Raw genomic sequence first — 22,654 nt, forward strand, 5'->3', positions numbered from 1 at the left:
CTCTGCAACGGCTATGTCATTATCAGTAACATCGAAGCCTTGGTCATGGTACCCAATTTGAGTAGGAATTGCATAATTGACTTTCTGCAGGAGCTGATGATGATGGACGAACGTGGCTTGTGTTCTACATGTGTGTGAATTCAGTCGCGTTGCAGGACTGGTAAGAAAACGAAGATCAAAATTCCGCGTGCGTTTCAAGATAGATGTGACTTAAAAATTCCCATTTCTCTCCATATCTTCGAAAAAGGTGATCCACCAAGATAGCCTTTCATTTCATTTTTTCAACCGTGACCAAAATGCCTCATTCCTTTGATTGCGAGTGGAAGTAGCGTGTTGAAAGCTTCGTCACGCCCAGTGAAAATTCGGTGTAGATGTTAAAACTGCCCCTGTCCATTCCTACTAATTTAGGAAAATTTTTATATTCCTTGACCAATTCGATATAAAAATTTCTAATAACCAATGGTTTATTGTTAGTAGTTGCCACTTTGAGCTAAAATAACTTCCAACTGGATCCATCTATAACTCCGTGTATACAAAATCCCCATTTCTTGAGTTCGTCGTTTTCGTCTATGTGATGCACATCGTTAGGGCCCTGAGTTTGATAGTTAGTTCGTCGTTTAGTTATGTTTCTACAATTCTGGACATAATGTTATTGAAAAAGGCCGATTTTTGGCTATTTCTCTAACTGAACAAATGGAATGCCTTGTCAAAACTCTGCAGCCGGCAGGCTGCAAAAGCTTCGCTTTGGGAGATGTGTAGGCCAGGTAAATAGCGTCGCAAATGCGCCACTGGCAGTTTCTGCCATGTCTGCATTTCAGAACAATCCACACGACGGCCTGCTAAGGTGCTAAAATTCGGGGAAACGGGGTGTGCTGACGTCAGCAAAAATTAGTATGGGTTAAGAATTTGAAACTAACCAAATAACCTGCGATCATTGACAATTAAACTTTGACAAGTTCGTAATGCCTTTGTCTATTGTAGAAACAGTGTTTATTATGACGTGCCATTAACTGATCTAAAGAATTTTGTATTCTTGGTAGAAAGATATAATGAAGAACAAAAATATGCATTTCGTTATTCCGCTGTAATAAATTGTTCTCTTCCATGAACAAAAACAAATCTATATAGCGGCTTAGAGCACAGTGCTTAGTATCATAGTGTAGCCTTTCGCTGATTGTGCACTGATGGGCCTTGAATGTATGCCCCAAACTTCCCTTGGTTGGACTGCATGTACTCCACTATTTTGACATTCTCAGAGTCATGATCACCACGAACTCTTGCAGGTATTCCAAATTTTTTCACTCCGAGCAAAAAACCTCGCAAAGCAGTATCTGCTGTGTTATCAGATGCAACCATAAGTGAGGTTATCATTCTGGAGTAACCATCAATGCATGCATGGACGACAAATCGCCAGTGAATAAGTTTATTCAAACCATCATTGTGCCACAATGAACTTTTCATTCCAACACTGTAATAAAATCTCTAACTGTTCTCTAACTTGGTATATTTCTTTTAGGACATTATATGACCCTGTTTTTTCAGCTGTAAGTAACTAAAAGATCCACAGAGTTTATGGCTGATTTAACTCTTGTCAGCATATACTTCACACTTTTTTTATTGGCATCCTCATAGCGCCTATCCGATTCATTTGTCCACCGCACAATATGTTCAAAAAATTCATTCATTAACTCTCATATATATACTCCTAATAAAAAACAGTAGGGGGGCTGAATAAAGCTGCAGAAGTTTGGAAACAATATGCACAATGATGCCAAACCTATTTCCAACCTTTCGCTATCTGATATATGCCCAGGGTAATCAGCAAATTTTATTTGAGAATAACACTGGAAACCCCCGGACTCCTTCACCAGATTGCCTGGGATTCCAGGTCTGTCCATCTTTTTTACAGTGCTATCTATAGGGTGATAATGATGAGATAATAGGCTGAATTTTTCATACTCGCTACAGAACACGAAACTCATTGTGGTCTGTCAAACAAGGCTTTGGTTTAAGGATTTGGGCAGATAGCTGTCTGTATAGAGGCTGTTTAAATAGAGGGTCTAAGGACAACCTAGAAAAGATACAGAAACTTGGAAAGCCAATGCAAAAAGACAGGGATACCTTTTTAATAAAAAAGAAAGAAAAGGGTTTATAAGAGGTATTACTGAAGTGAAAAGTAGTGGATACAAATACTAATATGGCTTAATGAACAAAAAGACGAAACAACCACCATCTTTAGTGCGCACGTGTTGTGATGTATGGTTACACCGCATATAACAACTTATTACCCGAAAACATGAATTTCAATCACCCGAAAAAATGGAAATTTTGATTACCTGAAAATATGAGATTTAATCACCCGAGAAAAAAGAACTTTTGATTAACCGAAAATATGATATTCAATCACCCGAAAAAATTGAAATTTTGATGACCCGAAAATATAAGGTTTAATCACCCGAGAAAAAAACAACTTTTGATTAACCGAAAATATATTATTTAATCTCTCGAAAAAATTGAAATTTTGAACACCCGGAAAATATGAATTTTAATCACAATCACCCGAAAAGGTAGAATTTCAAAGAAGCGAGATCATCTTCTCCCCATGTAGTGTTTTTGCAACACATGGCGCGTCATAGTTTATAACTGCTTGTGGGACGAACTTTGAAATTCGGCCGCCCTCTTTTCCAATAAATTAAGTCCGGGATTGTAGATCTTTCCTCAACACCTTCCAGATCAATGGATTTCAACACAATGCATACCTTTTATTTCGGTATAACTGTGATTAATGAATTTGGCCATTTGACGATAACCAACTTTTCTGTCCGACATTAACAGCGCGTTCGAAACAATGTCGTGCACAGTTTGGTAAGCAATAAAAGAACATTTTTTCACCCCAAGCTTTTGACGCAAGTACTTCAACCAGCGAGTTGTAATAGCTCTCTTGTGCACAGAATTCAATATGCTGCACATCTCATTAACTTCAGAATAGCGGCCGCCAGTTAATACAAGCGCTCGCTAATTTCGACTCGCACTGGCGGGCGCTAGACTTAAATAAACGGCCGCTAGCTTTAATACGCCGGTGCTAGTTTCAATACGCGATCGCTTGTTCGAAACAGGCGGCCGCTTGATTGCAACCGCGGCGGATAAAGTAAGATGGAGTTGTTCTAATCTGCGACAGTATACAGCTGTCGTAGGGCGGCTAAAATAAAACAAGACGTATGATATACGCAAACAACCTCGCCAAAAAAGTGTATAAAAAGCTAAAGTTAGACACGACATATTTTGCTATTCGGATAGGCAATAATATTGATAGAATATTTCTCGAAATTTCAATTTTCGTTAGGTCAGTCTGTAAACATGTCCTCGCGGGCGAGACAGTAAAAAGAAAAAAAAAGAAAAAATAGTTACCAAGATGAGATTCGAACACACGACTACTCCCGTGTCGGTGCTCAGAGAGGCAAAAATTTCCATTCTTGTAGGACACATTTGCGTTTTAATACAAGCTCACGAGCTTGTAACAAGCTCACGAGCTTGTAATAAAAGCAGTTTTTAATCAAAATGTCCAAACCTGCAGGGCATTTTTGTTTCGCTTCGACTCGATGACACAAAAAGAAAACACAGACAAATTTTCAAAAGAATTTACTAAATAAGAAAACAATATGGCTGCGCAGTCGGAAGCTTTATCGAAATCTTTTTCCCATTTTCGCAATCGAAACTTTGACAAGAAAACTGATGGTAAGAATATGTAATGGATTTAGCTAAGAGATAGCTATAGTTACATCTTATTTTTTACATAAAAGGGCTTACAAAAAACTTACATAAGACATCTCTCCTTCTGTAAGGTTTTGTTCACAAGTTATGTAGTGTTTTTTTCACACCTAAGGTTCTTACGTAACTCGTAGATTTGCTTGTTGTTCCTTGTTTTTTGGCTCTTTTAACTTGGCAGCGATCTACAAATCCCTTGTTTTATCAACTGTGTTAAGATAGAGAGGTTACAGTTATCAAAGCAAATGAGTCATATCTTAAAAAGAGATCATGGGTTAGACCTGGAAAACCTTGATAAAAATTCTTCTCAACATTTCTCTCTGCAAAACAAGATTCTTTCTCGTTATACGAAGACATTTTGATCATAGCTATATATATTTTGTTTTTGTTTTGATTTAAGTTTTTAAATCGTAGCCCTTCAAATATAGAATTGAATGCACAATTTTTTCGTTAGTGTATAGTGCTAATTATGTGATTGTCTAAATTAGAAGTAAGATGACGCTTAGGTAAAGCTAGCCGTACCTAACAGCCGTACCTAAGCCGTACCTTAGCCGTACGTAACTACACTTTTCTTTTTAAGGTGAGGTAATGTATTTTAATGGAAAAAACTGAGCTAATCGTAGTGGTAAATTTGTTGTGTCACTGAATTTCTGTTTCTCAATCACCAATGAACCCGCAAAATACGAAAAAATGTTAACGAAACATCTTGCTCTTATAGAAACCAAACGGGGGAGAGCGCGGGAAGGTGATTCCCAAATCGACAAATTAAGTACGGCTGGCAATAAAAAGGTGGTTAGTACGAACGGTGAACTTCAATGCGACTTATCAAGTAAAGTAAAATAAAGGGGATAGGTAAGGAAAAGAGAGGAAAAATATGAAAATTATAAGACAACATATATTTTACGGTTGGGTCCTATCATATAAGAAACAACTTTAAAATATGTACAATAAAAACGAAATTAAGTTAAGTACGGCTAGCTAAAATAAGGTACGGCTGGACCATATTAAGGTACGGCTAGGTCCTATCGTATAAGAAACATCTTCAAATGCTAAAATTGTTCCATAAAAACGAAATTAGGTTAGGTACGGCTAGCTAAAATAAGGTACGGCTCGAAAATATTAAGGTACGGCTGGGTCCTATCGTATAAGAAACATCTTCAAATGCTACAAATGTTCCATAAAAACGAAATTAAGTTAAGTACGGCTAGCTAAAATAAGGTACGGCTGGACCATATTAAGGTACGGCTAGGTCCTATCGTATAAGAAACATCTTCAAATGCTAAAATTGTTCCATAAAAACGAAATTAGGTTAGGTACGGCTAGCTAAAATAAGGTACGGCTGGAAAATATTAAGGTACGGCTGGGTCCTATCGTATAAGAAACATCTTCAAATGCTACAAATGTTCCATAAAAACGAAATTAGGTTAGGTACGGCTAGCTAAAATAAGGTACGGCTGGACCATATTAAGGTACGGCTAGGTCCTATCGTATAAGAAACATCTTCAAATGCTAAAATTGTTCCATAAAAACGAAATTAGGTTAGGTACGGCTAGCTAAAATAAGGTACGGCTGGAAAATATTAAGGTACGGCTGGGTCCTATCGTATAAGAAACATCTTCAAATGCTAAAATTGTTCCATAAAAACGAAATTAGGTTAGGTACGGCTAGCTAAAATAAGGTACGGCTGGACCATATTAAGGTACGGCTGGGTCCTATCGTATAAGAAACATCTTCAAATGCTACAAATGTTCCATAAAAACTAAATTAGGTTAGGTACGGCTAGCTAAAATAAGGTACGGCTGGACCATATTAAGGTACGGCTGGGTCCTATCGTATAAGAAACATCTTCAAATGCTAAAATATGTACAATAAAAACGAAATTAAGTTAGGTACGGCTAGGTAAAATAAGGTACGGCTGGAAAAAATTAAGGTACGGCTGGGTCCTATCGTATAAGAAACATCTTCAAATGCTACAAATGTTCCATAAAAACGAAATTAGGTTAGGTACGGCTAGCTAAAATAAGGTACGCTGGACCATATTAAGGTACGGCTGGGTCTTATCGTATAAGAAACTTCTTTAAATGCTACAAATGTTTCATAAAAACGAAATTAGGTTAGGTACGGCTACCATTGATCAAAATTAAAGTACGGCTGCATATCTATTTAAAGTAAAATAAATTGTATAGCTGAAAATATAAAAAAAATATTACCTAAGAAACAAAATGTTTTAACAAATACGAACACGATAATATATAATTATATTTTAATAAATATCACTATCAGTGTCAGATTGATTGCTTACATTCTCTAACGTTTGCATTTCTAGGACCAAATCTGTAACAGATCTATCCGATCTTGATGCAATATATCGAAACGCTAACAACTGTAAAAGAAAGATGTCGATAAAATCAAAGGTCGTAAAGAGTGATTTAGAGGTAGCTGGGATAGATACAGGCCAGTTCTGTTTAAAGTCAGTCAGTGTGACTCTTAACCCAATTGCCAAACAATTCAAAAAAATACTGGGTAAGAACTTGGCCAGGGCTTCTTTCCTTGACGCTGCTAATGACATTCTCTCCATATTACTTCGATATTGTCGACTTCTGATGATAGTGGCGATGCTTTTATCGAAGGTTTCATCATTGACTGTTGCACAACAGTAAGAACGTATAAAGGACGCTTCAGAACAAATAAATTTCAAAACATGCTTACATATATTTTAAGAAAGTTGATATGAAATATCATTTTGTAAAAGACGTTGCATGTCTTTAACTACTTTGTTTGTTGCAATCTCCTTTACAAAAAGTGTTTCGTCTGATTCAACAAGGCACGAAAAATGCGAGCTGGGATGGCTGTCCAGCGTGATCAGCTTTAAGTATGAGAAACGGGACTCTAAAAAGGCTTTAATCTGTCGTAAACAACCATCCGTATTCTCCAAATCGATTGCAATCAAACATTGAGCTACCAAAAGCAATTGCCGAAACTTATATGGATAAGTCAGGATGTTTCTCTTGTTCAGAAGACCGAATAGTACTTCGCAACAAATAGCATGTGTTTGATGAGATTGAGATGTTTCATTTTCCGATTTTTTCAATTTAACAATAGAAAATGTATCTTTTGGATAGATCCCTGTCCTTTGTAAATAAAGAACATTTGCAAAATGAATAAGTTTTACAAATGTCACACCTGAAATAGAAAATAAGAAGAAATTATATTTATGCTTTTCAAAAAACATCTCCTACTGCTTTAAATCATTTTACTAGAACGAACGTGTACGCATGTAAAGCCGTAAAACAACATAATGCATTTCTAGGTTAAAATTTAGAACAAGTTAAGAACAGTATCTTAGTAGGTAAGAACATTTGTCACAAAAATCAAAGAACCTGTGTTACCTGTTTCCTGACTTTAAAGAACGCTTCAAGAACACTTTTAGCCTTATAACCTCATTACATTTAAAAAGTTTAAAAACGCTACAAAATAGCAGTGAAGTAACAATAAAACTAACTTGAATTCAAAAACGTTTCATTGCCAATATTGTAAAATTTGACTTCGTTGATATCAATTAAAAGAACACCATATGGAAGTACAAGGAACACCAAGTCAGTCCTTAAGCTTTTCTTATCTTTTATTGCTGTCTTCGCCAACATCGATTCTAAGCTCTGGTTATCGAAATCAGTTGGTGAATTAAAAGCAAGAACGCAGCAAAATGACCCACGATGCCAGCATAATGTTGCATAATGTTGGCGAGAACAAATTTGAAACCTTGTCTTCATGAACTTGCTTTTCGATAACAGCTTTTTTTGTGTAGTACAATTGCGTGTAATGTTTTTTAAATGGAGAATCATCTGCCATTATGTATGATTGTTCCTCGGTCCCAACTTCTCGCTGCTTTTTCTTATCAGAATCAAAATCTCCGCATTCTCCTTCAATAAGGACAACTCATAACACGGGCTGACCACATTTGACAACATACCGAAAATACCAGGCGTGATTTTTCATGTTTAAACTAGTATGCCAAGAAGTGTACTTTATCTGAGCATAAAATATTTTTTAGGTGTTGAAAATAGAAAATAGTAGTGTATATTTTGCTCTTGTAATAGAAAAAAAGAGTGTGTGAGGAATGAAGTGACAGTTTTTTTTGTAAAAACCACCTAGACTTGGATTCTCTTGGTTATTATTTTTCATCTTATTTGTTAATGTGTTAGCGCATTCTCATTTTAATTCTGTCAAGAAATATTTCTTTATGTTTGTTGGTTGTTTTTAGAAAAATCAGTAAAATTTTGCCCTTGAGTATAGTTGTTATTTCGTTCTTATTTGTCAATAATTTTTAACCTTATTGTTCTTATAAAAAATTGTTTTTATAATAAGTGTATATGCTGAATTAAATCAGGACACAGTTAACACAATCAAAATTAAAAATCAAAAACCTTTACTCACACATTGTTTCGCGGCTTTATTAGGTTCTTCCTTTTTCTTATCGTTTTCCATCATTAAAATAACGTGCACTCATAAACAACAACGAATATTAAAATTTTTTAAAAGTTCTTTTGTTTTAAATAAAAAGTTTACATCTCTTCCATTAACAATAACATCCAACGAATAAAAACGCGTGTGTCCTTCAACTGGCGAAAACGTTAATTCTACTCCTTATTCAGACATTCACTGTCTATACCTCAGTTAGACAGAAGATTTACCGCATCACTTTCAAAGTAGCATTTTTTTATTTTCCTGTGCAGAAAACAATGTGGAGCCAACCTAGTAGAGCATATTGCATACAATTTTTTTCTTAACCTCGCCCGCACTTTACTTTCCAGTAAACTCTACTTCTTCTACGTACTTATTGTTTTTCGTTTATATTAATTTTTTTTTAGCATTTGAAGTTGTTTCTTATATAATAAAATCCAGCCTTACCTTAATATGGTCCAGCCGTACCTTATTTTAGCTAGCCGTACCTAACTTAATTTCGTTTTTATTGAACGTTTTTAGCATTTGAAGTTGTTTCTTATATGATAGGTCCAAGCCGTACCTTAATATTGTCCAGCCGTACCTTATTTTGGTTAGCCGTACCTAACATAATTTCGTTTTTATTGAACATTTGTAGCATTTGAAGTTTTTTCTTATATGATAGGACCCAGCCGTACCTTAATATTTTCCAGCCGTACCTTATTTTGGTTAGCCGTACCTAACTTAATTTTGTTTTTATTGAACGTTTTTAGCTTTTGAAGTTGTTTCTTATATGATAGGACCCAGCCGTACCTTAATATGGTCCAGCCGTACCTTATTTTGGCTACCCGTACCTAACATAATTTCGTTTTTATTGAACGTTTTTAGCATTTGAAATTGTTTCTTATATGATAAGACCCAGCCGTACCTTAATATTATCTAGCCGTACCTTATTTTGGCAACCGTATTCAAATTTAGCCAGCTGTAGTCACTTTTAGCGCTAGCTCTAATATTGTCCGCAGCGTAATAATGTTCAATCTTACTTTACTAATGTTTTTCATACATTCAATTTTAAAAATCTCTTTTGTATTTGTATCAAAATCATTTTATAAAAATTATAATACATGTAAGATATATTATTATCGGTGTTTCATCATTGAGGATTCCCTGGGGGTTACTGGGGCTCGACGATGGAGTGCTCCATTTTGCATCATTTTTATCGGCATAGATATTCACCTAAAAGACGAAATAAAAGTTAGACAATTTAACTTTGATATACATTAACTACTAATTTTAAGCTTAGAAGCAAGTGGTCTTACACAGAGCTGCTAATTACGAATTTTCTTAAGTACGGCTAAGGTACGGCTAAGGTGCGGCTGTTAGGTACGGCTAGCTTTACTTAACCTAAGATGACAGCTAATTACAGGCCTGCATTTATTTAGGATAAATCAATCTTTTGAGAGCCCAGTTCAACCTCAGATCAACCTTAGATCAAACCAAGCCACAAAATTAGTTGATTTACGTTCATAAATAAAACCAGGGTCTGTAATTACGCAGTAAAGTTTCTTTAACGCTTTTATTTGCAATTGTTTCACATAATTAAAGCAATGCTGAAATGTTTTAATGTTAGCAGAAAAAGCTAAATTTAGATACATTATAAAATGATTGTTTACTAACGTTGACTCTGGAAGAATTTTTTGTATTTGAAACAAATGGTTCCTCATACATTTCTTCTTGTGTTCAATTATCAAAGAGTGTGCAGTTTTGAATTTATATTAGTTTAATCGATGATTATGTTTTTCTAATTAGGAATATATAAGAATTCTATAATGTAACAGGAAATTCAACTATTGACAATTATCTAATACTAGCAGAGTTTGGATTTTCTGAATAGCTGAAAACTACATAAGTTAAAAATAAAAATAAGTTAAAATATTATTATTGTTGACTTTTCTGCATGGTATTGTCAGCTTGCAGTAAAATTATGAAGTGTGACAGTGAAGCATGAAAGAAAAACCAAAAAACTAAAAATTATTTTTTTAAAAAAAAACCAAATACAGCATGTATATATGTTTTACAATCCAAGATTCCATTTGACATGTTTGTAATTGTAAATCACATTTTTTTTTCAGATAAATTGAAGTTGCAGGGGGAAGAAATTCTTCGCAAGCATGCGCCAGAGAAAAACAAATCAAGCTGGATAAATGCACATAACGTTTTCTGGATGGTTTCAGCAATGGCTGTGTTTTATTATACAGACTTCTACATGGCATTGAGATATGATCCCAGAGTCGTCAAGTGAGATATTTTAAAACACCATCCTGAAATGTCAAGCCTATAGCAAGCAAAATATTTTGGCACAGGAGGGGGAAGGAATTGAGGTGGGGTAGGGAATGTCTTTTCTAGGATTTACCCTGATTTTCAAAATTAATAGTGTACAAAATGTGGTAATGTATTATAAGATCTTGTTGATAATTAAGGAAGACAAGTACTTTTTTTATCATACAAATTTGTCAATGATTATTTACCCAATTGCCCCTCACCCTCGTTTCCACAGAATTTTAATGCCTCAAATTGTTTAAGGTATTTTTTGTACACTATATGTCATATTGTTTGTTTTATAACAACACATACCACTGTGTTGGCTATAAAAGTTTGAACTACTTCATGTTTTTTAACAAACGCTATGAGAACAACTAAAAAAAAGAAGTATAAGAGAAGCAGTATTTATTAATTGTAAATATCTTCAATTTCAATTTTTTAGACACTACCTCTATCCTGGTTTGTGTTGTCTTGGTGCATCAGTGTCAATTGCTTTGTATTTAATCGGCTACTATCATTACTACTTGGGGATTGCTGATTATGAGAATCATTCACCTTATGCAGTCCCTTTGTCTACCATCTTGTTCTTTATTGCAATGTTATGGTAACTATTTAAATTATTATTTATTACGGTTTACATTCTTTTTTATATAAGAAAGCAACCACACTATGTAGCATGTCAAGAACAAACCCAGACTGAGTCCTTGAACACTAAAATATATAGAATACATTTATGATGACAATTTTCATGAATTATATTAATTTATATATATATATTCTTTAAGAAAGGCGCTAGCAGGTTCTGACTGGCTAAAATAAAACAGCTGGTATAAGGGAATGTATTTTCACATAACGAGTAAAAAAAAAATGTCATTTTGTCGCTTATATATATATCAGGTTAATTTACTTATGTTAAACTTATGCTCCAGACAAAATCTTTGAGAGAAGATTTAATTGTTAGACACATGACAAATATATATCAAAGGCTTCATCGATCTTTCTTATTCTCTTACCCTCATTATTTGTCTACAGAAAACAGTGTAAAGGGCAGTTACATCATTTTCTGCTGGTGTCCGCTAATTAGAAACAAAAAAGTTTAAAACAATTTCATTTTTAAAAATATGGCCGTAAATAGGATTGTCCGCTAAACATTTTTCTGCATTTTAGAAAGTTTTTTAAGACTGACCAGAATTTACCGGTTTAATAAAATCTGTACGTTGATCAGAGGTTTCCGTTTGAAACTGAAAAGCGATAAAATGCACATTTTACATGAAGATGTTTTTTTTTATCAAAAAATACTCTTTGAATGTCTATTGTCGCACGTACGGCTTCATCAGTTGACAAAGTATATTATAAAGCTTATTTTTTGCAATACAAGAATAGCTTGTACATTTTGATTTCCCGCAGTCACGCTGCGTGAATTTTACCATAAGTAATGTATACATGTTGCAAGGCCATCCTTTACTCTGCGCTACAGTAGAAACATTCGACATGTGACGTATAACGAAGTTAATCTCACCGAAATCTATTTTGCAAACAAGTTATTTTTAATGATGTATTTTGTTTTTCTGTTCCGTAAAATACACTATTCTCGATAACGACAAATATTAGAACAGGTTTGTATTCCCTCATAAAATTAGGTCTTCTTAGCCTGAAAATTACACAAAAAATCTCGTTGCAGGTACCATCTTAGTTTAACGTCAACTGAATAGAATTGGTTAAAAGTACATGCAAAGTTAAATCATGAGCAAAATTATCTTATTAAGACGTCTCCACACGGAAAATCTAATTAAAACGTCTCTACAAGGGAATCTCATTAAGACGTCCCTACAGGGGAATTTCAAAGTCGTCTCTACAAGGGAATCCCATTAATACGTCTCTACAGGGGAACCCCATTAAGACGTCTCTACAGGGGAATAAACCCGAATAGACAAAAAAAAAATTAAAAAAAAAATTATTTTCTTTTTCCAGCTTATGTGTAGCGCTGTGGCCAGTATGGAGTGTTTTGACGCCGTTTATTCTCTTTACACTGTTCATGGGTACCATCTTCCTGTTCACAATAATACCAGTTTGAAGCGAATGTTTGAAGATCGAATTATTCCGTGTGTTGCATCTTTATGAAGAAAGTCAAGGAACGGAAACTTGCTGTTCATCTACAAGATTATTATTTGTTTAAGTTCGTGCTAACAGATAAGACAGCAATTACGCTTAGATTTTTGTCACGTTTCCTCTGAAATGTTGACAAGAAATGACGACATTTTATATGTGGTTGGTTGGACATAGTTATTGAAAGGTTAAATTGTAATATTTATTCGTTTGTTTCAATTGAATTTAAAGAAACACAGAAGGTTTTATTCGGTTTTACCACCGGCTCTGTTCTGCATGTTTTAAAAAAAACTTTTCGTTTAAAATATTTTTATCCTATACAAAATACCTTACTAGAATTTTAATCAAAATTGATACAGGCAACTTTATTCACAGGGCTCTTTTTTCTTTTTTTGGATCAGAGCTGCACAAATTGTTATAGATCTAATTAGCGATAGATGAATTTTAGATAACCGTCGCCACGATGCGGGGAGAAATCTTTAATATTAGCTTTCATATCTTTCGTATTTTTAAGTGTAACCGCATTACATTCTCTTTTCCTTCTATCTTTTTGTGATACAACAGTATTGAAATGCAACTTTTCCCTACTGTGTCCGCGCATTTTGCTGTAATAAAACTCTAATAAAACATTTACCCTTTCGAAAGAAAACAAGATTGCATCATTTTGTTAAGGAATCGTACAGAATATACTGTATGTCAAAAATTAGAATTTAAAATTCTTTTTGTGTTTTTACAAGGTGCATGTTACCATGCAACCTCGTTCCCAGCGCCTGTTGTCTCTTTTTTATCTCAAGACGGCGAGACGAACATTTTCGTATCGCCGTCCGATGTTGGAAACACTACGGGGACGAGGTTGGTTACCATGGGGTTAATTGAAAAAGTACGTACCTGCTGAAGGGGAGAAGTGTGTAAAAGCTTCAAGGGTGAGTAACCAACAACTGATGAATTTAGCTCGTACTTTTAAGACCCTCCCTCTCCTACTACCGTCGCAAATCATCCCGGTGAACAGGATTTCCGGCTTCAATGAAAAGTCTATATTAACCTGAGAATTGTAGTAACAAAATCAAAAGTGAGAATATTAAAGACTCGTTTCCATTCGACTGCAAAGCTAACAAGTTTTTGGCGTGTAAACACTTTGATAAAACTATACATCAGAATGTTATGTGTGGTTGATGATTAGGGACGTGTAGTATGACGTGAAAATAAAACAGCAGCAGTCAGCGTAAATTGCATGAGAAGTCGGTTGATACCTTGCACAGTCACAACATACTCTCTAATATTACAAGAGGAAATTTGAGTAAAACGAATTCAAGGTTTTCAGCTTTAAGATTTTTAAACAAACAAAATTCACAATTACAAAAATTGGAGGCCTTAAGAGTTATGAGTCAGATCAACAGCTAATCGGATAAACAACAGTCATATATTTGTTTTTTACATCATTTAATTCCGCGGCATTTAACATTTAAAAGTGGAAATCAACGTAATGGAATTTTACGATGACCCTGAAGGGACACATCACTATACAGCAATGCGCACTTCTTTTCCAACACTGCGTCTAAAGCTTCCCTCCCCCCCCCCCCCCCCCCCCCACAAACACACACACTTTTTTTGCCAAGAAGTGATGTTTTTTAAGGTTATCATGTGTTTTAAACAATTATTAATTGATCGATACATGCAAATGCTCTGTATGAGATCAACAGAAAGCGAGTATTCGGAAAATTTACAAAGGAGGACTGGTAGTTATCATATAATATAGCCTCTCTCTGCATTATCTTTAGTTTGCTTCGATGTTACTATTGTTTATTTTGAAAATATATCATACATAAAATATGGTGTTCCTATATTTCTATATATATTCTCCTGCATTTTGTGAAGGCTTTCGAGTGCAATATTTCCGTATTCAGTGTAGGCCTAAAGTTTAAAAATTTTCTTCGCCCGTCGGCCACAGCCATGGTCGGGCCTCTTGTAATACTGAATAATTTAGCCCCTCCACTTTCAAAATTGCTTCGCCGGGTCTTTGGACTATTTATATAATGATTCCAAGTAGCTGGTAATAATTTTGTACAAGTTTTAACAATCATTTCCATGTTGATATTGAAACGTAATGATTAGATGTACAAGGCAATCTCGTCCCCAGGGCATCTTGTATCTTTACTGACCCCGGGACGGCGATACGAAGTAGATACTTTTTTTTGTAATCAATGACAAGAGGAACGCTTGTGGAAGTGGGATTGCGACAATGGAAATTTTCTCATATATATTTCGGGGACCAGACAATTATTCCAAAATCCGCGAAATGTGTGTGTGTGTATGTGTGTAATCAAAAATGTCCACAATGCTATCAAGTGACACTTCGTTCAATCATACAGCATAAAAAACTCAAGTAGTTATTTTTATAAAATAACACAATTTTACATAATATAGAACATCTTATATTATGTACACATTGTCTTGAAAAACCAAAACTAATTACATTAGAAAAACAGGACAAACACTTGTTATATCCCCTAAAATTTAATATATTTTAAATATATCTTATTCAAGGAAACAGACGTTAGATAATTTAAATCACAACGAAGAAGAACAAATAAGGAGGCCATTACACAAAATTAAAAATTACAAATTCTGAATTCGGGAAGTTCATGTCTTTGTTTGCATGGAGCATACTGAACACAACAACAAATGATACCCCATAACAAAAGTTTATTACTGAACATGGAAAATGCGAGAAAACTTCCCTGGTAAAATTATTTGAATGTAACAAAAAACTAAGTCGTAATTTTACTGTAGAAAACTAAATATTTTTATTAATTTAAGAAGAGTCTCTTCTTTAAACATTCAATTCATTAAGTTCTCACGCTACGAAATATAGCTACGCATTGAAGCTACGCTCTATAGTTACTTTTGTTTGTCATAAAAGTCAGCTAACAAAATGATAAATAAGAAAATAAGCAGAGGTAGCATGCTTCGCTAATTGCTGTTGAAGGAATGCGCAAATTTCATTGAAACGCAGATAGCCAGCTCTACGATAGCTAAAGTGGTGAGGTTCGACAAAATTAAGAAGTCATGTACGGGTAAGAACGAGAGTTTGATGAACTCTTGATATTGTCTTGTGGAACATCTAAAAAGTCCCATATTAGAATAGTATCATCATGTGAACTGCTTATGACTTGGAAATCGTCGAATTGAAGTCGAAAAACGCGACCGGTGTGTTCCTATGAATAAAACATAATGCGTGAAAACAATGAACTTAACAAGCAAACAAACATAACAAATAAGGAAGGATCTGCTGATTGGAACTCAACAGTAATGTATACTTACAATCAATGTGCGAATGCAAAGAGAAGCAGGAGGTGTCCGGGGATCTAACGCAGCTTGTAAATCCCATACTTTTATTTTACCATCGTACGCACCACTGACGATATGTTTAGAATCAAATCTAATGCATCTGAAATAAGAAGAATTTTAACGGTAACTGTGAGAAAACTTTATATTAAAGATGCAGTAAAAGAAGTGAAGCTTGTGGATTAGCTGACTGAAAATATTATGCCACTAACAGTAAAGCTGGTACAAACATCCATGATTTTGCTGATTACAAATGTAACTGCCCATCTTGTAGTACAATGTCTTATTTCTCAATGACGAAAAAGAAGTCGACGAGAAAAAAGTAAGTACTGGAAAGTGAATACGTAAGAAAGATTGTCAAATATGTTTTCAACTCATGCTTTGCCAATATTTTGTCTTATCTCAAAAACGACTGCAGAATGCCAACTATCCATTACGTAATCATTCTTTGTAGCTTAAAAACGTATTTATAACAGCATTGTTGCCATTATAGGAATGTGCCAATTTGTTTTTTGTTTCTGCCCGACAAGAATAAATATCAACTTCTTTTGTAGCCGCGTAATTAAAATCAATTAAAATCTTCTCGATTACCTGACGAGCTCTTCGTGTCCTTCCAATGTGCGTAAACACGTTCCTACCTCGATGTCCCATAACCTATAAAAATTATGATATTGTTTTCAACGGAAATAATTAATAATTCACAATGACGGAAATTACTTTAAAAAAACAGCTGAAGTCATTAAACAGTACTTCAACAAAAATAAAAAGTTAATCGCGCCTAAACTAGAATGATGACCCTGGTAATTTATACGTTGGAACGTGCCCTAGATTTTCTCATAGGCTGCAATGTAATCGAGTTAATGTTACCAGTATAACGGTACCGACAACAAAAGAAACTAAGGCCACACATGTGTTGTAAGGTATTGCAATAAAGAATTAGATGAGAAAAGAAAGGCAAAAAAATTAAAGCCAACCTTATAGTAAAATCAGAGGATCCGCTTACAACCAAAGTTGCTCTGTATTGCAGACAAGCAATTCCTCGTCTATGACCATTTAATGTTCTTACAAATTCACACGTTCCTGTGTTCCAAACCTGTCATGAAAACAGTTACCAACGTTATTATGTGACGTATATTGATAAGAATAAAAAGCTAATAAAAAACAGATTAAAAGAGATTTACACAGCATATAGCTTTAGTTTTTCTAAACAAAAATGTCTGAAAGTCACGGTGAGCTTAATTAAAGGTTTGACAAAAAGTCTATTTATAAGATATTTCAAGCGTCAAAATATGGGCTTCTTTTCTAAAAGGAAGTTGGTTATTTTCTAATATGATTTAACTTCAGGAAGCTTGTTTACTTGATGTGGTTTAAACTGAACAGACGTATCCTCTCACTCAATTAAATTAAGGCTCAATTGAAGCTTCCTTAATGTTTTTTATAAATTAACATAGTTTCAAACAAACTAAACATGACAAGATCGATGACGTCGTCACCACATCACAACTAAATTTGATAAAAAACTGACTTAAAAAACACAAAAAGTGTTTGTTTTTTTGGAAAGCTAAAGTTGTTGTTTTTTTAATGCAAGAAATTTCTTCATTAGTTTTGAACACCAAAAAAAAATTTTTGCTTCCAAATATAATAATTCTCACAATAACCCAACATGTTAGAATTTAATCACTTCGTATTCCTGCAGGTGAAAAAAACTTTTACCAACCTTAATTGTTCTGTCTCCTGATGCAGACACGATGTATTTATCATCAAAGTCAACAACATTAACAGCCGCTCTGTGTCCGACCAACACTCTCCGTAGTGTAATGTCAGTAGGTGATTGCAAGTCCCACACAGCGATCGATCTATCCTTAGAACATGTAATCATAATCCCATCTTGAAAACGTAAATGAAGAACAGCTTCGCAATGATGTATTAGTGTGTTTAACATTTCGCCAGTGTGTACATCCCATATTCTTCAAAAGATAAATATTAAAAGTATACATTTCTTGCTAGAACTCGTCTATGGTCTGAAAAATTTTGTTCAACTTTGCTATTCATTAAAAAAATTATCTTAAAAAGTTGGATGTAAGCTTTAATGTTTTTAATTTACATTTAAACCCACAAAGTGGTTTAAACGTGATTCCCATAGGTGTATATATATTCTTTGCGTCATTGTTTCGAATCCATACCTTACTGTTAAACCCTTTCACAACAGAACTCTGTTTGGTTTGAGATGATTCTGACTTATAGATAAAGACCAACATCATGAATAATTTATTTAACAAAAACAAAGAGTCATGATGATGATGCATACTAACAGTTTTAATTCAGACAGGACATTTATGTTTTATGTTATGCCTTCAACACATACAGTTAGAAAAAGTAAAAATAATTATATTTTAAACTGAACTAAAATACATACAAAGTGATTTGCCACACTGTTTTCTTAATAATGAATTTAATAGAAATGAATATACCTAACAGTAGCATCACTAGATCCAGTAACAATGATTCGTTCATCATATTGAAGGCAAAGAACAGAACCTGTATGTCCATGTAAGACCTGAGTACAGTCTAAAGATTTTCGATCCCATAACTATGGTAAAAATATCGAAAAGAAGATGTCAAGCACAGATAATCTTTTAATTTTAGTTCAGGAATCAGACTAGAATAATGCCTAAAACAGCCTAACAAAACAACAATATATAATCACTACTTAACATTAGCAAGTTGTGCTCAATAAATGTTACTAAATATGGATGACTGCTACTTACCTTAATTGTATTATCCCTAAGACCACTAACTATTTTTTCATCATCGTACTGGAGACAGTATACACCTTTAATGTTTTCACTTCTACAGTGTATTTTTAGAAGACCATGTCTACCAGACCTCCAGTTTGATTCTAGTCTCTAGAGAATGAAGCCATAAAATTAATGCTATATTCCACTTCAAGAAAACTTTCCCCGAAAAGGGTATGAACAGAACAGAAAATCTACTGCTAACAATTTCGACTTATATTATTGTACACATTTAAATACAGAAGGTAAACAAACTTTGCACAATTCTCACTAAATAAAATAATCTGATTGGCTAACTAATTTTCTACCCGTCATTTATGCACAAAACGCGTTTTAACTATTAAAATTTCTACAATTTAAGTTAAGACCAGTATTGATTAGCCATAAATTCAAATTTCATCCCCACTTTTTTAACCAATTCACACTTGAAGTACATTATTCTGGGATTTCCAGTGTGTTAAGAGTCCTTAAAAATTATTGTTGCCAAGATAAACTACAACAAAATATATTTACATTAATGTCTTGGACAATCTTTGGATAAAGTGTCCTGTAGTATACATGATCAGATTTTTGTGATGGTCTGTTCATGGAGTTAATCCTAGAAATAATACAAAAATATTTATAATAACCCCCACAAAATAAAACAACAATTAAAAAGTTGCACATAACATTGTTTTTAAAAAAATTAAACAAATAAACATTTTTTACACACAAATGTCAAAAGTGAATAGAAACAAACCATTCTCTTCGTTCCCCTAATCCTTTCCACAATGGATCGTGTAACACTTTTCTATGTATTAATTTCCGCCACAGCATACCGTCAGCTATGACGCGTTGCCATTCTTTACAAACAGATTCAGCAGACCGTAGTGAGTCTGCATCCAAGTAAGATAAGATTTTTTCAGCTACAGGCTCCAGTCCTTTAGCTACAAAAGCAATTTAAGTTGCACCATAAAGATGAGTAAAAAACCAAATACTGTCTATTTTATGAACACAAGAGTTTAACATAAAAAGATATTTATAAAAGTAAATATTTTAAATTTTAACAATTTAAATACAAATAATTTTTTGCTAGAACACAAACAAGCTGAGTGTTTTTGTTAATAATGAAAGTGGGTACTATTTTGAAGTGTTTGCCAAACTACTATCAATAGAAATGTAATTAAATATTAAAATGATAAAAAGCTATAGGTGTGCACAGCAAAAACAACTTTTTATAGTCTATCCTTTTGCAATAAGAATTCAAATATTCAACTCAGTTTTTTAAAGCTGTTGTTGTTGCTTCCACAGTTTTTCTTTTTGAAAAAACTTCAATTAATAAAGTCTTAGCCATGAATACTAACCGAAATAACAATACATTAGTCAAAATTTTTAACTATATTTAAACCTATTGAAAAAAGGCCAAATTTTTAAATCAAATTTATATTATTAAATTTCGGATAAGCTATTATAACCATGTTTTTCTATAGGCGATGCTTGGTTGGCAATACAGCAGGTTAAGACTAATGCATCACTTAGCATTACATGCTTTATGTCAAAAAAAAAGGGGAAGAATGGTAAATTCTGCATCAAATTAAGAAAGTTTTAGGTATAGGTGTCTGTTGTGAAGTTATGCAAATAATTTAAATTTTGCTACATCAAAATTTATGCTTTCATTAAATTAAAAAACTAAAGTTAATCATCAGTGGTATATCCAGACTATTTACGATAATCTTTGAAATAGGACAACAGTAAGTTTTTTATGTTCATATTTTTATTTGTTGTACTGCTCTTGCTTCAAACTGTCATGGTATATGTCAGACAAGTGCATATTTAACTGTGACATCCACAAAGAAAGGGAAAGAAAAACAATGTATATCCATGTCCATGAAACACACTTATTGTGTACCAAGAGTGTATATTTAATCATTTTTTATGAGTCTTATCTTTCTAAAAGAACAGTAAAGCGAAAGAAAAACATAATTGAATAATTTTTTAAAAAAAACCTGTTTCTTTAATAATTTGACTTCCTCTTTTTGTAACAACCCAGCCAGAAAAGTAAAAAAAAATTTTTATAGATTTCAAATAAGATAAAGTGAGGCAGATATAAATTAGCAAATTTAAATTTTCTTTAGTAAAATACATAATTTGTAGAAAAAGTTCAAATCGAGAATTTGTACCCTGAAGACTATGAGTTATTTTTGAAGCAACAGAAATTTGGGGTTTTGTACTGGAATTGTCATTGAATGCATTAAATATGTTATGTTGCATCAAGAAGTCTCTACAAAAACTGGTTTGTCTATTAGTCTATTTGTTATCTTTGTAATTTTCAAATCAAAAGAAGTAAATTTGTTTCCAGGACCACAAACGACTTAGTACCACTTAGCCTCATCCTCTAAAACTTCTTTACACTTATGATATGCAGACAAAGGGGTCCCTTGTTATCTAATATAGATTTTTATCTAGAGCTGACTTTCATGTAAACTCTCACTTAATGAAAAAGTTTAAGCCAGTTGCAAGGTTTTTTGGGGATTATAACTCAAGCTGAATTGCAACACTTTGAAACTGCCTTTTCGGTCCCTCCTGGAAACAATTGACAGGCCTCTTGGAATGATGTGAATAAACCTCACAAAATATAAATCATGGCTAGGTGTTTGGCACATGTTTCAAACAAAATGCATATATTGGGTTAGACATTAACCCCAATATTAAGGTAGCTAATGCTATAACCATTAAAGTAATACATATTAACAGGCAAGATAGCCGTTTTGATTGAAAGTGATGACAAAACCAATGGTTTGCTACTTTAAAGTAATTAACAAAATTATAGCAACTAGCTATGCTTCGACTGTCTAGCTATATATTTATTTCCCCCTTCACCAGCTAGCCAGCTGCTAAAAATTTGTTTAGGCCATTGTCAAATCAAAAGTTTCTGTGTATACTGATGACCTTTAGTTATTTAAAGACACGATGACAAACTCTAGCTACCTGGTAAATTAGATATAAAGTCTCTTTGAAGCATTGGCTTTAAAAAAGTATTTATATGACCATGTTGGAAATGTGTCATACGCAGTAATAGGTCTTCTATAAAGTCTACTTGGTCTTCTGGAGACCATGAATCAAAATTTTTAAAACATTTTTCCTTTTCAAGTTCGTATCTTTCGCTACTAACATGTCTTAGCGATGAAAGGGATGTAATCTCTATATCAGCCATTCTGTTTTCAGCGTCTGTAATCATTTCATCGGATGGAATAGTGTCTGTCATTACTGGTGCCATTTCAAAATCCATAACATATATATAAATCGTTAATTACTGTACTTTCGCTGATTTCTTTCCTAATATCTCATATTTTTGATGTTAAAATGTTTATTATTTTTGGCTGCGTATATTTTCGCGTTGATCTCGATATTATGATATTCAAGTTATCAACATAGAAATGAAAATTTGTGCATCTGACGTCATGCCGAAAATATAAAACAGGGGGTAAAACATATATAAGACGATAAAAAGCAGCATAATGCACGCTAACATCAAAATAAAAATTATTAAAACAGTTTTTTAGACATCGTGTTTCCATTAGTAAAATATTTTTATAATACTTTCGCTTTTCTTGAAAAAACTAGATATAATTTTACATTGCATAAGTACCCCTTAAGAAAGCATAGTTCGACACCAGACCACCAAACAAAAATAAACATTGTTAACGCGGGTAACGCGGTACCAGTGACGTAAATTCCCTTCGTTTTACCGACGATTAGTCTGTTTTTCGCAACCCACGGGGACAATCATTTTCGCAGTTCTGTTATGAACGAGAAAAAGAAGCACGGGTGCAAGGGTATATAAAAACGTAACATCCCGGCGTGATTATCGCGTTTTAACTGAGAGTCCCTCAAAAATCGGG

General features: G+C 33.7%; 2 protein-coding genes and 1 long non-coding RNA gene across 3 annotated transcripts; 1 reads left to right on the forward strand and 2 right to left on the reverse strand.

Annotated features, from left to right (window-relative positions):
* The first annotated feature begins 3,491 nt into the window (after positions 1–3,491).
* LOC130644398 (transmembrane protein 128-like) lies at positions 3,492–12,867 on the forward strand. The gene is made up of 4 exons (XM_057449990.1): positions 3,492–3,735; positions 10,338–10,503; positions 10,970–11,131; positions 12,499–12,867. Exons 1-4 carry the CDS (start codon positions 3,660–3,662, stop codon positions 12,599–12,601), a joined length of 507 nt encoding a protein of 168 aa, XP_057305973.1. The 5' UTR covers positions 3,492–3,659; the 3' UTR covers positions 12,602–12,867.
* Positions 9,367–9,610, reverse strand: LOC130644401 (uncharacterized). The gene is made up of 2 exons (XR_008982600.1): positions 9,525–9,610; positions 9,367–9,441 (listed from the first exon to the last, which is right to left on the reverse strand). It is a non-coding gene; the product is annotated as an uncharacterized LOC130644401 (long non-coding RNA).
* Positions 12,868–15,009: 2,142 nt separating the features above from the next.
* LOC130644394 (F-box/WD repeat-containing protein 11-like) lies at positions 15,010–22,175 on the reverse strand. The gene is made up of 10 exons (XM_057449986.1): positions 21,741–22,175; positions 19,513–19,699; positions 19,287–19,371; positions 18,747–18,884; positions 18,450–18,568; positions 17,696–17,945; positions 16,953–17,071; positions 16,570–16,632; positions 15,955–16,081; positions 15,010–15,848 (listed from the first exon to the last, which is right to left on the reverse strand). Exons 1-10 carry the CDS (start codon positions 22,039–22,041, stop codon positions 15,690–15,692), a joined length of 1,548 nt encoding a protein of 515 aa, XP_057305969.1. The 5' UTR covers positions 22,042–22,175; the 3' UTR covers positions 15,010–15,689.
* Positions 22,176–22,654: the final 479 nt, after the last annotated feature.

The sequence above is a fragment of the Hydractinia symbiolongicarpus genome, chromosome 5 (genome assembly GCF_029227915.1).
Source record: "Hydractinia symbiolongicarpus strain clone_291-10 chromosome 5, HSymV2.1, whole genome shotgun sequence".
Taxonomy (NCBI): domain Eukaryota; kingdom Metazoa; phylum Cnidaria; class Hydrozoa; order Anthoathecata; family Hydractiniidae; genus Hydractinia; species Hydractinia symbiolongicarpus.

What these genes read in the sequence shown, in the direction of transcription:
- LOC130644398 (XM_057449990.1), top strand. Translation starts at nt 3,660, where the DNA reads ATGGCTGCGCAGTCGGAAGCTTTATCGAAATCTTTTTCCCATTTTCGC. An exon ending in CTTTGACAAGAAAACTGATG is followed by an intron (nt 3,736 to 10,337) that starts GTAAGAATATGT and finishes TTTTTTTTTCAG; the next exon opens with ATAAATTGAAGTTGCAGGGG. An exon ending in TTCTTTATTGCAATGTTATG is followed by an intron (nt 11,132 to 12,498) that starts GTAACTATTTAA and finishes TTCTTTTTCCAG; the next exon opens with CTTATGTGTAGCGCTGTGGC.
- LOC130644394 (XM_057449986.1), bottom strand. Translation starts at nt 22,041, where the DNA reads ATGGATTTTGAAATGGCACCAGTAATGACAGACACTATTCCATCCGAT. An exon ending in AGATTGTCCAAGACATTAAT is followed by an intron (nt 18,885 to 19,286) that starts GTAAATATATTT and finishes TTCATTCTCTAG; the next exon opens with AGACTAGAATCAAACTGGAG. An exon ending in TTAGGGATAATACAATTAAG is followed by an intron (nt 18,569 to 18,746) that starts GTAAGTAGCAGT and finishes TTTTTACCATAG; the next exon opens with TTATGGGATCGAAAATCTTT.